The 17,798-nt window shown below is 35.5% G+C and overlaps 3 protein-coding genes across 4 annotated transcripts; all 3 read left to right on the plus strand.

The window, feature by feature from the left end:
* Window positions 1-8,302: 8,302 nt before the first annotated feature.
* On the plus strand, window positions 8,303-8,971 carry LOC143179429 (uncharacterized). Its single transcript, XM_076378654.1, has 3 exons — window positions 8,303-8,320; window positions 8,408-8,498; window positions 8,712-8,971. The coding sequence occupies exons 2-3, from the start codon at window positions 8,418-8,420 to the stop codon at window positions 8,841-8,843; spliced, it is 213 nt and encodes a 70-aa protein (XP_076234769.1). The 5' UTR covers window positions 8,303-8,320; window positions 8,408-8,417; the 3' UTR covers window positions 8,844-8,971.
* Window positions 8,972-10,645: 1,674 nt separating this feature from the next.
* On the plus strand, window positions 10,646-11,333 carry LOC143179300 (uncharacterized). Its single transcript, XM_076378459.1, has 3 exons — window positions 10,646-10,776; window positions 10,855-10,963; window positions 11,096-11,333. The coding sequence occupies exons 1-3, from the start codon at window positions 10,745-10,747 to the stop codon at window positions 11,207-11,209; spliced, it is 255 nt and encodes an 84-aa protein (XP_076234574.1). The 5' UTR covers window positions 10,646-10,744; the 3' UTR covers window positions 11,210-11,333.
* A 1,869-nt stretch (window positions 11,334-13,202) lies between these two features.
* LOC143179428 (omega-conotoxin-like protein 1) lies at window positions 13,203-14,889 on the plus strand. Of its 2 annotated transcripts, none has more exons than XM_076378652.1 (3): window positions 13,203-13,326; window positions 14,355-14,461; window positions 14,572-14,889. In XM_076378652.1, exons 2-3 carry the CDS (start codon window positions 14,369-14,371, stop codon window positions 14,704-14,706), a joined length of 228 nt encoding a protein of 75 aa, XP_076234767.1. In that variant the 5' UTR covers window positions 13,203-13,326; window positions 14,355-14,368; the 3' UTR covers window positions 14,707-14,889. The 2 variants fall into 2 exon arrangements, with proteins under 2 accessions (XP_076234767.1, XP_076234768.1); XM_076378653.1 differs by having other exon boundaries at window positions 13,302-13,326; window positions 14,345-14,461.
* The last annotated feature ends 2,909 nt before the right edge of the window (window positions 14,890-17,798 follow it).

Consider the following 17,798-nt stretch of genomic DNA (forward strand, 5'->3'; position numbering starts at 1 on the left):
CTTTATATCCCACCCCCGCGCGGACCCACCCTCTCTCACGTCCGAACCGTTTCGTTTTTCTCTCGGGTCTCGTGCAAGCTCTCGCCCCGGGTGCACTTTTTCCCGGCGAGCGGAGCGCCGTGGAATGCGATGTAAATACACGGAAGGAGACACGCTGGGGTTTTCTCTTTTCTTAACGCCCGCCGCGGCTGTCTCTGTCGTGCGAGGAAAGATTTATGCACGGAGCACGTAGCCGCAAGAGACTGCAGGAATAAAGCCACGTCGTGCTCTCGATCCCAGCTTTTTACAGTCGAGAAATCCTCTTACGCGACAGATAAAACCTTGCGCGCACGCTTTTTACCCCTTTTCTTCGCCCCTTGTCGCTCCTCCTTGGGGTTAACAGTTTCATCCGTTTCAGTTAGCCCGATAATATGGATTCACGGATTCGCAAAGCTGCTTAAACGGGCGACGAAAAAAATAAAAAGGACTGGCGTTATCGCTGGCGTGGTTTGTTGTTTAATAATTACAGGGGAGGCCCTCCGGTTAGCGGTACCTTTTCGAGATGAAATCGATGGCCGAGCATGCTGATTAATAAATTAATAGACTGTCGGGCTTTCGTTTGTAACGATTGATTTTTGCACTTTTAATCCTTATCGGTATGGGGTTACTCGCGATTTGCTCTCGCCACTGATGTCCGTTGTACATTCGAAGTAAATTACTGTTTATTGCCACGTCGTGTTGGGCGTCATTTTTTATTTATTCACTGGCGGTAATCAATTAACCGGCTTGGTTTAATCACGCTTTATGCGTTATTAATTTATTATACGGCCGTATTAATAATATTTAATACCATCGAGAATATTAAATAACGACATTCGAATCAGCGGGAGATTATAAAGGATGGGAATGAAACGAACATCGCTTTTCCTTTGTAGTTTTTGAATATCTTTGATACGCGATGTTTAAATTTGATTGGTTGAGAAATTTGACCTTCAACTTCAAAAGGAAATAAAGTTCTTGATCTCTGTTTCTCTACGAAATATTAATTTTCTGTACATGAAAATTAATTTCGGTGTCCTACCAAGGAAACTTAAAGAAAATACTTGAAGCTATTTCGTACGAATTTCTTTTTTATCTCCTTTAAATATTTTATATTTTAAAGAAGCCAAACCTATGGAAAAAACTAGCCCTCTGTCCCTTTATTCCACAAAAAAAAAGAGAAATAACAGAAAAACCGCAAAATCAAGAAAGAAGAATTTAAGTACAAAATCTGCTCTGTATCGCTATAAAAATCCCGAAAGAATCTATCGATTAGAATCCCTATTTCCAAGCACCAAAAACAGTACAGTCATCTAAGAACACCCACAAAAAAAAATACCTTTCAAAATGACTCCCCAATCCAGAGTCCCGCAATTCCGTTGAAACAAAGATCAACCTCGCAGTAACGTCCCGAGCATAAAAATTCGTCGACCTCTGACCCCATCCTCCCCGAAGAAAACCTCCCTCGCGAGTTACCAAGTTCCAGCCGGGCCAGTTCCGAATAAACGGGGAAACAACTGCCACGGCAGAGTTTATTTCTCGCTCGACGTTTTTTTCGTGGTTCTCGTTTTACGGTTAACGCGATACGATGCACGTATACTTGAACCGACTTGCGGGACGGAAAGAAAAGAAGGAAGCGTGTCGGCAGCTTTCACCCGAGCAGAGATAGAGCTTTACGAGCTTCTTTCTGCCGTTTCGTCGTTTCATTTTACGGGTCGTCACTTTCTTACGCGAATCGTGGACTCGATTCGAAGTGCTCGTTCTGAGGCTCGCTATCGAACAGAAGGCAATTCTCGCGCGGCTTCTTTTATAACCACCGCCTTCGTGGACCGTGATAACCGAGTGCTCATTATCGACCTCGAGGGCTGCTTGAATTCTATCAAGCAATTTCCTGTTCCCCATTTCCATCGATTATTTATTCCATTGATTCATTTCGCGTACTTTTGAAAAGGTGCTATGCATACAGGGATATTCATACATTTTTTTAATGACATGGCAGTATTTAGTACCTATGGCTACACGTGTTAATAGAATTAATTCTTAATAGAAGTGTGTTAAGTTTGGGTCTATGAAAAATGTGAAGGTACAGTACACGTTAACATAACAAAGTTATATAACCTTTTGGAAAACACAAAAGAGGCATATGTATAATATCTCTTTTTTCTATTTCCTAAAAAGTTATATAACTTTGCTATGTCACATACAGTGTAGCCCTCCCCAGTTCCCCTCTTTAAGAACGAAGATCTGCTACAATTACAATTTCAAATACAATACATCCTCTTAAAAATTACAATGTAATATGCAATGCACAGACTTAAAAATTGTACACGTTTCCATTTTCTCATCATGGTCTCAGAAAGTGTTCTGATCGTGGCACATGTGTCTGACGGTAATTCGGCCTATCATCGGAATTACGTGGAACAGTAAAACAGCGTCTAGCCTAGCCTAGCAACACAGTTTTAGTTAATTCGCGAGAGAAGGCGCGACTCTACGGCAGCGATCGTCTCTCCACTTTGGCACTCGAGGGTGGAGAGATGCATCGTGTGCCCCCTGCGCTGGAATGGTCAGCTGGACCCTCGTACACGTAAATCACGACGCTGCCGCAGATCCAATTATCAAATTGTCCGCCACTTCAGTCGAGTCAAGAGAACCGGCCGAGTATGTCGGAGAAAGAGAGACGCGCGGGCAATTCGGAGCGGAAAGAGCGATACTGCTCGAACAAGGAACGGGAGAAAAGCTGGAAAATCGAGGCGAAGACAGGCTAAGAGAGGCTGAACCAAAACAGAAATGGAAACAGCTGGAGAAAGGGAGAGAGAGAGTACTATCGTTGGTGGATGAGAGAAGATGGGATCTACTGGGTAGTTCAGAAGAGGGTAGAATTCAATGATGGTTGAGACTCACAAGGGAGTGAAAACATATCTTAACTCTCTGTTGACTGAAGAGTCTGCAGTAGTAGTGCATAAGTATCGTGAAATGTTGGTCCTTTGGTTTTGGTTAATGGTAGGTTCAGATAATAAAGTTAGATGAGGATATTTTACTTAATATTTATCTGATAAAATTCAGGTATACAGAAAAATTGCTATCTTTCTGTAAAAAGTAGACATACAACCTCAACACAGGCTGGTACGTTTCTTACTTAATTTTTAAGACTTCAGCAACAGAGAGTTAAAAAAGAAAGTTACCGAGAAAAATTATTTTTATGCGAAGGTCTCAAAAAAAATTGGCATTTGAGAGAAGTTAAATAGAAGACTCAATAAAGAATTACAAATTAGCATTTTGCGCACTGAATTTAATATTTTTTCTAATCTATGTGAATCCCAACCACCATAGAAATTCGTACCTGTGACTCTGAAGCAGCCAGTAGTTTGAGCCGGAGACGTCGGACGAGGCACAGTACCGTGGAAGCGCTAACTAAAGGAGCAATAGATCTTGCTGCAGCAAAACCGCTAAAGACAGTCCGACGTTAACAGCGAAAATTTATCACTTAAGTGACTAGGAAGCACGCGAACCCCAGGGAGTATTCCGCCGTCAGATAAGATGATCGGTCGATAAGGAGAGCTCGAGGAGGTAGTGGTTGTAAACACTCGAGACGATCGACGATAAGAGCGTCTGATCGAGAAACAACAAGAGGTTCTTATGCATTTTTGAGGGGCCTGATTGTTAGATATAGCTCCACTATTTTTTATATTATCGATGACATAGATATCAACTGGAATTATTGCGAAATCGCGTAGCTCTGGAATCTTTGGAACTATCGATAGGTAGACTTGTGATAAACAGGTTCTTTGATTGAGTCCACCTACTGATTGAAATAGAAAAAGATAAAAAAGAAATCGTACAGGTAATTTTGATGAAATTTGTAGTTAACTTGGAGATTGAGTTAAAGTTATTTAATAGAATTGAATCATATATATAGTATTAAAATAAGACTTGAAAGTGAAAGTAATTTTTTATTAAATATAGAAGTAAGCATTTGAGAATCTTCGGCTACTTATATACCCACAATATACTACTACTGATATTTATTTTATATATGAAAGTACAAAATACGTAGGCGCTAACAAGACCTGTAGATTGTTAAAACAATTTTAACAATTCTGCTTGAATTACTCTATCTTACCAAACCTAAAAACAAAAATTGCAGATTGTGCGAAAATTAGCAGTCCTTGTGGCTCGATGGCTATTGTTTAAGTTTGCGACAATTAGAGCTTTTAGGTAACTAATTTGCTAATATCTAGAGCCCCCAGTGACGTATGGAATATAGTAATTTTTTCCCCTCGAAAGACGCTTATACTAATTTCCTGGACACGTTCAAACATTTCCTTAGGGTTAAGGCGCCGCGTGCACCGGAAAGCAATCGTTAATCTGGAAATGCAAAACGGATGTGCGTGCAGAACCAACGTGTACCCCCCACCATGCGTGACTTTAATGCAGACATCGTCTTAGGAGAGAAGTTAATTCAGTTACGATACACGCAACATTGTGGTCATGAGCAACAAGTAACGCTATGAGGGAAAATTAACGAGTAGAAAAGTACGACACCCTTCAATTGGATGCTACTAGTCGAAAACCCGATTATTAGACAAATTTTTGCAAATATAATTTAAAAAAACTGCAACGTGTTACATTTCAAATTTTTTGGCAGAAATTCATTACATTCTGAAATTTCTTTGCTTTGCCAAATTAGGATATTTAAAAAAAAATTATATTTCAAAATTGAAAATAGTGCAGATGGGAAAAAGCCACACGTGTGAAATGTATAAAGACAATAATCCATCTACAACGTGACATCAATGCAGTTAACAGTGCACAATTCCTTCTGAACACTACGCGTTTAATACTTTTTCAAACGCAGAACTGTTCTAGGAAGCGATATCACTAAACCGTTTCAACTCTTCTTCGAAACTGACCCTGAGATTGATAACCATCACCCTGTTCCCATACGATATAGATTATACCATTCTTCTGATTCTAATAGACATGCATGCAATGCGTCTGCAGTGAACACGGATGTACGTACACATTTAGAGATAACCCCGAGTTTCCAGTCATTTTACATAATCTTCCATCACTACACAATTAGGAATATTGTAATCGATAAATTTTGGGAATCTCCACGAGAATGTGGGAATATCCAGTATATTCATACGTAGAAAAATGTCAAAGGTTATCTATGTACATATATCGCTTTGATTACTATGCCAATTATATACAAATGCAAAACTATAAACACAATCACAAATAATAATTCATATGCCCGACAGAATAAAGAAAATGCTATAAAATTAAGATGATTCTTATTGAAAGATATTTGTTGAAGCTTTAATTAAAATTAAAGACAGAAAATTAATTCCAATTTCGAGATAGTTTCATTTTTGGTAATTTGTTACTCAATTTAACGAATATTAGTATACCTTAAACACTATATTTTCGATATCTTATCTAGTGCATATTAGCAACATACCGAATGAAGCAACAGGATTATTCAATCTTCTTTCGAACGAAACGAAACAATCGGTGCGCAGTCGTTTAATTATCACGATCATAAAATGACTCATCGCTCATTTGTTTGGCGATTATCAAAACCAGTGCTCGATAAATGCTTTGTCTTCATTGCATTAAATTGCAGGCAATGATACACTTGATCGAACGTGTTTATCGGCCAGAGAGGGAAATATTATTTGCGGTTAACGAAGCCCCGGTTACACACATTTTATAATAATAACGTGTTTACATTTCGACTTGCAATTATTTGCTCCAGCGATTCGCTGTGTGTCCGAATGTCAGTGGGCTATCTTTTTACACATTTGTAGCTTAGATGTTTCCTCCCCATTATTATAAATTTATGAATACTACTTTTATAAAAAAATTTACTTTTAAATTTGAATAATTTTTAAAGAATCTAACATACTAAGACTTTTTAATACAATAATTTGCATTTTCTGTAATGTTTCAGGCAAATTGTTGACAAAAAATACAATGTTGCTTATAATTTAACGTATACAAAAAAATACATGGTATAAAAATATAATAATGAAATTTTTAATATAATAATTTTGAGTTGCTGTTCGATTTTATTCGATTTATGACATATTCAAAGGAAATCAGTTTACTAAGCAATGGTATTAAACAATGCAATTCATAGTTGAAAAGAATAGAAATTAATAATTATTGTAATTATCACAGATCAGAGAAAAATCACTCAGAGAAAAATTACACAGAATATAGAGAAAAAATTACAAGTTCAAATGAAACATCGAATCAAATAGCACTCAAACTTCATTACTTTTCATCAATGCATTATAATTATCATAAAGTACATAAATCGACTTACTTCCTTTTAGATGTGAAGGCGCCATCTTGCGTAGATTCCAGTTTCCCGCTACTTTTGTCATACTTCGAGACCGCTACTTTCGTTATACTTCGTAATGCCATAATTGCATGTTCTGCGATTGCTGCGAAAAAAGAAGCCACATGTTATGATAGAATCTATAAACTCGATATAATTAACTCTAGAGAATGTAAACGAAGATATATTAGCTAAACATTCAAAAATTAATACCTGAATGTAACCTGTATGATCTATCGATTTTCATCTCTTCATAATTCAGAATTGAAATGATTCTACACCATCTAGGTTATCTACTCACAAGCACAGAAGCTGTAACTACATTTTTCTACACTTTGATATTAAGTTCAATCGAAATTTCCTTTCTTATTTGTAATAAAAGTGCAAGCACACGACGGAACTATGAAATTCGTGTAGCGCTCCTTGCCCAGCGAATGCGCACCATTCTTGCGCATGCAATTGTATCACGTGACGCGCGAATTACGAATTTAAAAAGCGGAAAATATGAATGTTTGAAAACATCGTGAAATAACGTGTAAAGTAAAACAATTATAACGAAATTATTCCATAGGAGCACTAAGTTCACGTGTAAGTATCTTTTAATGTGGCTGTGTTACACCACTAGCTGAATAAATAAAGAAAAAACGACGTTCCGTAGTTTAAGAGAGCGCGATTCGAACACCTCAACGAACATGGGAAGACTAACATCAAAGGTCAATTTTGGCTTTGAAGATGAATGTCAACCGGGGTTCCAAGGTGAAGTAGTCAAGAACCCATATTTTTGTTTTGAAGACAACAATAAATGAGTGTCTTGAAATCATAGAAACAATGTTTGAGTAATACACCTCTGGCATGTGTTTGTATTAATCTCCTAACAATACTCCTGCACATCTCAAACGCTGATATTTAATTGAGTTCAAAAATAATTAAGTAGTCATTAATAAAAATGTACAGATAATATTGATGATTATCTGTGGTCGATTTTAACTTCATAAATTAATAATATTTTCAATATTACTTATAATTGAAGAACATAATTTGTGAAATTCATTTTTGAAAATGTTACTAACGTCACGATCATTGAAAACCGATTCAAGTTTCGTAATTCAAATTGCGAAAATAAGGATAATCAATAACGGTCGTAAATAATCATTACTTTACGAGTTCATGACCCATTGCAAACTCTATTCACGCTTTTCAGTTCGATCAATTCTAAATAACTGTAAATGAGTAAATATATTTTCAAAGAGCGATGTTACGTATTGATCGAAATAAATTTACAGGTTTACGCATTTCAAAATTTAATTTCGACACTTTGGTTCATTAGGTTCGCTAAGAAAATTATTCAAATTTCAAAGATCTATATGCTTCAGAATTACTGTTTTTATAAGACATGTAATTTAATTTATAACCTCGTTTACCATTGTTTAAATAATTAAATTAGTCTTATTTTAATATTTTCTATTACGCAATTATTTTGCACAGTTTCAAGGATTCTTGAAAGCTTTAGTACTAATAAAAAATACAGTATCTGCTTCCAAAGAGTACAGTTATCAATATATCGATAATCAAAGTACGCAGAAGCAAGGTTTTTATAAAATTTAAGGCTACATCACAAACAATCTTCTTCATTATCTCAAGGAAAATCACTGTTCCGGTGAGATAAGACACGACAGGGGGTTCTAAGTTTTATAAATTTCTGCAAAATAGGCCTTTACGTAATTTGTTTATCCGATCGTTCTTTAGTAGTGTTTACCTGGCGGACGAACCTTGATAAGCAGCAATAACATCGATGACGATATACAAATATTATACACCCTATGAATCATGTATCATGTACAATTGAAAAGAAAAGAAACTTTTATCGTTTGAGGTGTTTGTCTTCCTTATAAATAGTGATGTCTCTTCGGATAGAACTCAGAAATCTCTGAACCCTAACGACACAAAGAACAGGTGAGTACTAAGCCTAGCTAAATATATGAATATGCACACCATTATTTTTTGAAACTTTTAAAGTTCTTTTTCATATATTTTGAATAGAAAAACGAAGATGAGAAAACTATTTGTGTTCCTCCTTGTTGCCCTCGTGGCTGCCTCCTTCGTCATGGGATGCAAACCACCTGGCCTGCTGGTAAATTAAGTTACTATTTAATTAATAATAATACGTCCACTATTGCTATTATTGTGTTGAATTGACCATTATGTGAACACACATATAGCATAAATTAATTTTATTTATTAAGGTAATAGAGTTATTAAATAATTTGTGCAATATTAAAACATTTATATTCACATTTCAGTGTACAAATATTGATAAATAATCACAAATTACAACTTGTTACAGTGCACTCAAGATAAAGATTGCTGTGCCCCATTGATCTGCAACCCATGGGCAGGACGATGCACCAAGCAACTAGCACCACCAGCACCAGGTCAACCAGGGGGTGCAGCTGGATCACCTCCAGATGGCCAATGAAGGACTGACTGATCCATTTTTGAAACTTACTTCGTAGGCCTACGTATAGATCCTAGCATTCACTCTGCAGAATTTTTATGTCTCTATATTATACACAAATATCATAAAACGATGAATAATACATCATTTTAAAAATATATTTTATTCAGAGTCTTTTTATTTTCCTTCACTGTGTTGATGTTTCAAACATATCTCCTTTCCTTTCGTAATACATTTTAAAGGCAAACGACACATGTATACGCAAATAAAAATTTTGTAACAGCGAATCTTAATCTAACACTTGTATCAACTACATTATAAATAGAGGAAAGTCGTGATGTAGTATCAGTTGATAGCAGAAAAGTGGAGAGATCTTATCTGTGATATTTGTGGTGAGTTAGGGTTATAGAAATTTTATTATTTCTAGAATTGATACTAACTTTGTGTACTTATAAATAAATTATTGGTACTGAGTATGAATGGGAAGACATATCTGTCAGTATGATACTTTTTTAAACAAATCACGAAGATTTCTACAATAAATGCATTACAGGACGTTATTATAAAGTAATAATGTGTTTTAAAATATTTCTCTTTGTTCCTAACAGATTCTGGATCACTTGTGACGAAAATGAAGAATATTTTATATCTGAGTTTGATTCTCCTAATTACTGTTACGATTCTCTGTACATCACTTACGATGTCAGAAGCAAGTTCACAAGGACAGTTGTTAGAGACAGTGAATTCAGAAACTTCATGTGGTAAATGGCTTCGAAAAGTAAGTACAAATTAACCATTTCAAAAAATAATTTAAGTTATGATTAATACACACTTTTTACTTTCACAGTGTAAAGTAGATGACGATTGCTGCGGAGTAATGTTATGTTCGAAACTATTATCCCGTTGCTCTATACTATGATCTCAAGATGTTCAATTCAAAGTTGTATTAAATAACTGTGTAAATTTATCATCAGGTATTTCTGTTTGTTAATTCGAAGTAAAACTCTTTAAATATTTTCAGGCGCTTAAAATTTGTGACATTTATTCTTTTATATTTATTATAATGTTATTACAATTTTGGTAGTAAAGATCATCATTCGGAAAATTTGTCAGCCACTTGTGTCAATTAATCATTAATTAAAATACCTACTTCGAAATTGTAAGTACACTCGACGGCGATCGAATGCAAATTTATCTGGTAGCGTATGAATTGTATTTTGTACAAAATAAACAGTCGTATTAACGAACGAGAAAGTGCAGAACCATTCGCGGAAAACCATATTTTCCAATAAAGTACAATATTAATTATTATATGTATAGATAAATATTATCCAATTCCTTCATACAGCTGACACAGTAGTTAACAATGTATAAGTTTCACTTGTTGCAAATGATCCATGATAAAATTATTTTTGTTGCAAATTTATTTTTGTACATGGACTAAACATTACGTGGAATAATAAAGTATAATTAATAATAAGCGAGTTGATCAATTAATTGTCACCAATTGAGCTTTCACATTTATAAATTAATATCTTCTATTAAACTGCATAGGTAAAATAATGCGTCGTGCGCACTCGTTCGCACAACGCTATATTTGTTATCATTTAAACATGTGTTTGTAGCTCTGGTAACAAAGGTGAACACTCTAACGAGTACTAAGCACTGGCAAGATTCTTTTATCATTAGTAATTATGAAACAACGTTGACACGTTTATAGAGCAGTACGAAATCATTGAACCTTTGGTTCAATACGAATACTCACATTATCTTGTTGAATGTGAAATAATATGTATTACTTTTGTCGCTAGCAAAATTTTATGATAATGTGTGTGCGTGTGTGTGTCTGTGTGTGTGTAGTAAACAAGATTACCTGCGCTTTATAAGTTCACCAGGCTGAGTTTTCCAAGGCAGTTCTTCGAATGCTTGGTCATCAAATGCTGGATTCTATAAGGTTCGTTTTCTAATGTCTGAAAATACAAATATTTAAAATTGTATAAATAATTTACGTATTTAATGCATTTTAAAAAAGATTGCAGTCTACAATGAAATTCTTGGCGTTCATCCTTATTGTCATCACAATTTTTGTTATTGATTCGTGTTATACACAAGATGGTACTTGCAGTCCATTATTCGGATACGTAAGTCGCACCTTATATTGTTATATAAAAAATTCGTGTCTATAACATAAGTATCACAAGGAATTTGTTTGAAAGTTTAGTGCTGCATAGTACATAGGACTACATGGGTATATTCATTGTTAACTGTTTCAGTGTACAACAACTGACAACTGTTGCCGTAATTTGATATGCTTATCGTACGCAGCTAAATGCGTGAGCTTGAATATGATTCCAGAAAATGACAGCATTATTACAACTGGAGCATAAAAATAAGATAAATAAAACTGATTTAATATAAAGACACCGAATTGATTTGTATACCTAATCTATAATGTCATCTTGAATTTCTAGTTTTGTAAAACTGTATACTCCAATAAAAAAATATTAATTATTTTCTGTACAAATAAATATCCAATTCCTCAATACGGAGAATACTATCTTCACTTAACATTCACATTTTAATACACATTGCATAAGACAATTTTATATGTGTGTAGCGATAACACATGTGTACACATTATAGAAACTCGTCAATCGTCACGTATGAATGCAACAGATTAAATTTTTGAAAGCAGGTTTCAAACCGCTTTCACTCGTGGAATCAAACAGCTCGTAACAATCTCTACTAAATACTTACGCTAATACAGTACATATCGAAATATTACAAATTTCTGACCGTTGTCGCAAAAAATAGAGAACCGTGGTTCATGGTACGTGGTACAAAGCGTGGAAAGGAGGGAAAAGAGGAATAATTGACGTTTTCACTTGAGCTGCCGTCTACGTATAAAAGGACAATATTACCGGATGATTCGGTTTTCTTTCTTGTTGTTTCCTATTAAACGAATTAAGGAACAAGAGGGCTGTGCCGGCAGATCAATGGAATGCATAAAGCCCGCAATATGCAGTCAATGAAATATCGACGGCGGAAAGCAAAAAGTGCTCCGACCGTTTCATACCGTCGAATGGGAAAAGAATGTTCGCGGTGGGATGCCTCTTTTCAACAGTTATACAGTTTAGAGTATAATTGGTACGAATTATAATTGTTAAGGAGAAAAAAGGGGAACGTTAGAGGTATTCGTTTTCTCGAATTCGTGGGAGATACGCGTCTCGAAGGTATTATTCCATGGAATTGTATGGCAGGCACAGAGTATTCTACAGCTACTGTAATTTAACTGGAGCCTATGTCTGTCTTTTCGAGAGCGGGAAAAAAGTGAAATTATAAAATATTTCGAATGTCATTATGTCGGAGCGAAAATGAAGATTGTACGTGTACTTTTAGAAAATGAAGTCGAGGAATATCGTATTCTGAACGACTCGTATTACGAGCTGTCTATGATGGTGATTGAAGTGTCTTTTGTCAGTTTGGTAGGAAATTAAATTTTTTTTAGTATTTCAGAACATATGTACGTTGAAAATTAGTTGAATTTTAGAAATTTCGTAGCAATAATCAGTACCTGTTTCATAAAATTGCAATTGATTTTTTAAATTTTATTTTCGATTTAGATTACTTGTTGTTTTTCTTCTATGCAACGCTGAATTTGGTATTCTAGAAATGCCGTCAGTTTGACTCGTTTCATTTTACGGGGAAGTTACAAGGTCTTGTTGGAGTCTTGAAAGGAATATAAAATGATTGAATAACGATTTGCACGCGTGTTTATAAGAAATCATGAGGAATCGTATCGAGCTTCTAGGAACAGACAGTATCACGATATTTCCATTTCAAATGGAAATTTTCTAGTTCATTTTTTTCAAAAGTTAAGTGGCAAATAATTGTAATATGGATATGTATAACTTAAGAAAGTAATTTCCTTTGTATCAACTCTGACAGTTAGTATTTTCTGTAATAATTTTCTGCTCCCACCTTACTCATCTTCGCAAGTATAATTATTTCTAGTGTTTACATGTTTTTAACGAAGCTCAATACGTTCTAGAATATTCTAGAAATAAATATTTATACGAAAAATTTCAATGAAAATTTAATGTAATCATTTACAAAGACATGAATCATTCTCAAACCTCTAAAATAGAATGTTTTATCTTACAATGGTAAAGATAAATGGCGAGTGTTCAGTTTGTTTACGTAAATTCGTAACGAGAAAAGTTAATTTCCTCTACTGTCAACAACACTGGTAAGATAATTGTGTGCTTTTTTTAAAACACAGTCAAACGTGAATCACGTATCCCAGAAGTATAACATTTCTCACAATTACGTATTCTCTCGCACATACACATTTGTCTGTGATACGTCATTTAAAGACTTGCTAAGTGATGCGAGGTCATGCTATATAAGCGTAGTATACAAGAAGTCGGATCAGTTAACGTTGATCATCTGAGGTTGTCGCTTCTCAGAAAGAACTCCGTGTTTCTCTAAACAGTTACTCCTGGTGAGTAGAGTTTATATGTAGTTATAAATCATTAAATATTCAAATTCTATATACAGTGAATTTGGTGATTGGTACAGTGTGTGTTAACAAACTCCGTGAATAAGATAGCGTATATAAGAAAATATTAGAAAGATAACAATTTTCATATTTAAGTCGTGTTTTATAAACCTATAAGTTTACAGTGCTTTTCAAAAGTTATCTCTAAGAGAAAATTGTTGTGGAAGCACTTTGAATAATGTATTGTCAACTCGTATGCACAACGAACTCGTATGCACTTCTCTTGTCATTCGTTGGAGTCTCATTTTGATAACAGAGTCATTAACATGCTTTCATGTTAATTTACTATACTATGCTTCATGCCATTTACTATACTTTGCTACCTTTATAAATATATTGCTCAAAAGTAACCTTCTTGATTTTTCATCAGGAAAAAAGTTAAATTTCTTTAAAATAAAATGCAGTACTAATCTGAACACAGTTCACGCTTGAGAAATTAAGTGATTTGCACAACCTTCAATTAATTCTCTTACAAGTTTACATGTTATCTTTGAAAGGCAAAAATTCAATCTTTTAAGTATGTATGTATGTGCGTGACAAACACTTGGCAAAGTAGATTGACGCCGTATATGTACGGCCATGACCGCACACTTCAGTCATTTCTGTCCGCTATTCAAGAACGAGTCAGGTCAGTAGTTAATGACTCATTCACGGACACCTGTGTGTACGTTGTACTCATGCAGATTTACCTTGCTGGGTGTATACGTATGTGTGTTTGTCAGGTTGCGTAATAAGTTGGAATTTCATGAATCCTTGGCTGACCTTTGTATCTTCCAATTTGGCTCGTTTTATAGCACTCGTTGAAATATATTCATAAAATTCTGTATAATGAAAATTAGTCAAAACATACGACTTTGTCAACTAGAGAATTCGAAATTATTAATTGACGACGGCACGTAACTGCTTAATATAGAAACAAGAATATAGGAAAATGCTTCACGAAAGAAATGTGAAAGTCAAGTCTTTTTCAGTGACTACATACAAAATGAGGAAGGTCTTGCTCTTAGTGTTCGTCGCCTTGCTGGCCACAACTCTTATCGAAGCTGCTTCTACTAGCTGCGGTCGACATGGTGACCCCGTGAGTGAAAGATTACTTTCCCTTAACTGCGTGCATTGTTATTATTCTCTTACTTCCATCGATGCAGACTCCACGATAACGACTAACACGGATTTATTTCTCTATTTCAGTGCGTTTCTAGCAGCAATTGCTGTGCAAACATGAAGTGCCACAGATACGCAAACAGGTGCCAAGTAACAATCACGGAGGAGGAATTAATGGCGCAACGCGAGAAGATTTTAGGCAGAAAAGGGAAGGATTATTAAGAACGATGGTCCTACTGGCAAGGTCGTCAACTGAAACATGGCCAAAGGAATATTTCATTGAAAAATGAGATCAAGGACACGTAATCATAAAAAATGAAGTAAAGGGAAATACGCAATGGGATTACTATCAAGACTGTAAATGATTTTTTTGTACGAAGAATAAAAGGGAAGAGTAGTAAGTGATGATTTGTTTAACTTGTGTTACCAATTGAGTTAATTTAATATTAATATAAAGTCTAGAGAGATTTTGTGGAGGCATCTTAGGAACCTTTTACAATTCTCTAGGAAGCCCAAATTATCGAAGTCATTTAAAACTACTTTGTTTCTCTACACATATACCTACTGCTACGTGTCGAAAAACTATAATTAAACTTTATATCTCTTTATTTTAAATAAAAAATAATCCACTTAGAATTACTTGTCGTGCATACAACCCATCAATTCTAGTCTCATACTACGAAGAGGTCACGCTTATTGGGTCCCACGATTAGTATTATCAACTGGTGCTGTGTTATCGCGTTTCGTCTCTGAGACGCAGAATAATATCGGCGTAGTTGGCGACTAGTTTCGTTACGAAATGAAATCCAGTCAAAATCAGTGTGCAATGGTCTCCCCGATCGACTACTTACAATTAGAAGATAAAAATTTGGAAAAAATCATAGGCGACCAAGCATGTAATTGCGCGGTGCTTGGTGGAAAATTAAACGACGTTCAATCGCATTCACGTGCTGCGTGGTTCGTTCGCGTGTCGCGTTTCAAATTCGCTATCTCCTTTAAATTCTCTATCTTGGACAGCGCTGCGGCGTTTCGCCGCGAAACGCGTGTTCTGTCTCGATAAAATACCTCCACCTTCATCATGGACGCTAGTGGCGAAGATCCAGGCGATGAGTTAAATGAAAACTGCGGCGCGAAGGACAGGTGCAGGGTGAAAAGGGGGCTGGGTTATTAATCGCCTCGAGTTATCTATGATAAACTTCTGATTGGTATCGAACATATGTGACGCTTGAATACTTGTCAGCTGATTCTTTTCTTGAGCTTCGAAATTTTTTGTTCAGAAGGATAATGAACTTCCTTAAATTGAGAAAGTAATACATTCGTAGAATAGTTAGGATATACATATACTTACGTAAAATCAAATGAAAGTATTTTCGTAATTTTATTCATTCATGAATACTCATTCATAGCGTGGAAAAGATTGAGACATTTTTGAATAAAAAGCATTGTAATTTGTTACTAAAAAAATAGCAAAAATTGGAAACCAAGGTGATTGAGGACCAAGAAACAAGTCTCAGTAAAATCGTAATAACTTTTGCTTGATCCTATCACAGTGACAAGCAACCCTTTTCCTGGTCACTAATGATTGCCCTTTCCTTCCTGGTGTATTATTAAAAAATTAAATCTGACAAGGAAGTAAGTTACTTGAAGGAGGTTTAGGTCTCGCTGTGGAACTACTAACATCGCTTTACCGACTGTTAAGGGTGTTCTTAATTTCGAAAAGTAGCTGGACTTTGATTCAAAGACCGAAAGCTTCTTGCGTTCGTTATGCGATATTTCCGCCGTGTCTCAATCTCATTAGCTTCAGCTTAAAGTTAAGCGCCTCGACTCTTTCACGCTGCTGTACCCTGGCTCTGTTCTTTGACCATCGTCGAGTTTGCAGGCAAAGTTCCTTATTCCGCAAAGATGCGTTTAATGCCCTGAAAAGGAGTAGACGAAAAAAGGATCGCATGCTTAATGTTGAGTTTTCTGACACGCAAACGCTGACATGTTTCAGTGTCCGTGAAATTTCCTTTTGATTTATTCTCAGTATAATTAGAGGAAAAAGGTAGATGTTAATTTTTAAATAGTTAAATAAGGCAATGGTTTCTTAATTATAATTTGGAGTATTTAGTGGCTGAGAATGAGATATTTGCAAGAATATGAAATATTTCCTTTCCGATGGTCAAAGTTTAAACCCATTGAGTCTTTTTATAATAAAACAGATGAAATTAAAAAAATAAGAAGCACTTTCTACAGTATTCTATGACAGTGGTAATGATCTATTTTCTTTATCAGGGTCTTTTTCATTTTAATTCTCCCGAATCTGGATCCACATAATGTTGATAAGGTGGAAAAAGTTCTATCTGTCGGATCGAAGGTAAAGGTGTCACCCTACAAATATTTGTTCAATATACCTTATCATACCCCAGCTTAATTGCCATATGTTCTACTCTCATACTTTATACGCCTTCTGCCTTACAATTAGATAGAACGTGTAGCCCCGTAAAATGTTCAATTTTGGATAGATTTAACAGTGTATATTAACTCTACGCTATCCTGTTACACGTTATTATTAATTAACCTTTGCTCTTGGAATAGGATTTTCTACATCCTCTTACCTTAAACATAATGTTTAACAGGTACCTATAAAAAATTTCGGAACCGGTCATTTTTGTTGTAATTATATTCCTGACGGATGTTGTAGAGCTAAAAAAATAGAAATAACGAATTATTTAGAGAAGCATTAAAATGCTATGAAAATTCAAAAATAAATACTGATGAAAGCGAAAATATTATTCATAGAATCATTTTTTACTTCTGAACTGCTACGTTATCAATAGCACATAACAGGTATAGTAGGATCATTCAAAGTCAGTGATTCTATTATAAAAGAAGATTAATGATATAATACAAGAAATTCACAACTACACGGATTATTAGTTCCAAAAACATCAATATCAAACATTTCTCCTCATTAACCTACCACCCACATACCCGTGCACGAACAAAGAACAACCCTCACCCAAAATTAAACATTCACCCTAAAGATTCACCTTATGCTGCAATCGCAGCAGCAGTAATCAATCCCCCGGTTCACCCTTCGCAGTGCAGCCACAGTCGAGGCCTCGAAAAAGTCGTCCTTGCGCGAGGCGGTCGGATCGGCGCGAAAACTCGCAGCCGAAATCGTCGCCGTCCCAAAGGACAAGCGCGCCTCGCCGGCGAGGGAGGAACAGAGGCGGACGGAGTTGGTGACAAACGGGTAAGCCGAGGAAAGCACTCGAGCCGAGTCGAGTGTCCCTTTTCGTGGTTCCTTTCAAGTTCTCTTCCGGGAGGCA

Source organism: Calliopsis andreniformis, chromosome 5 (assembly GCF_051401765.1).
Source record: "Calliopsis andreniformis isolate RMS-2024a chromosome 5, iyCalAndr_principal, whole genome shotgun sequence".
NCBI classification, from domain to species: Eukaryota; Metazoa; Arthropoda; class Insecta; order Hymenoptera; family Andrenidae; genus Calliopsis; species Calliopsis andreniformis.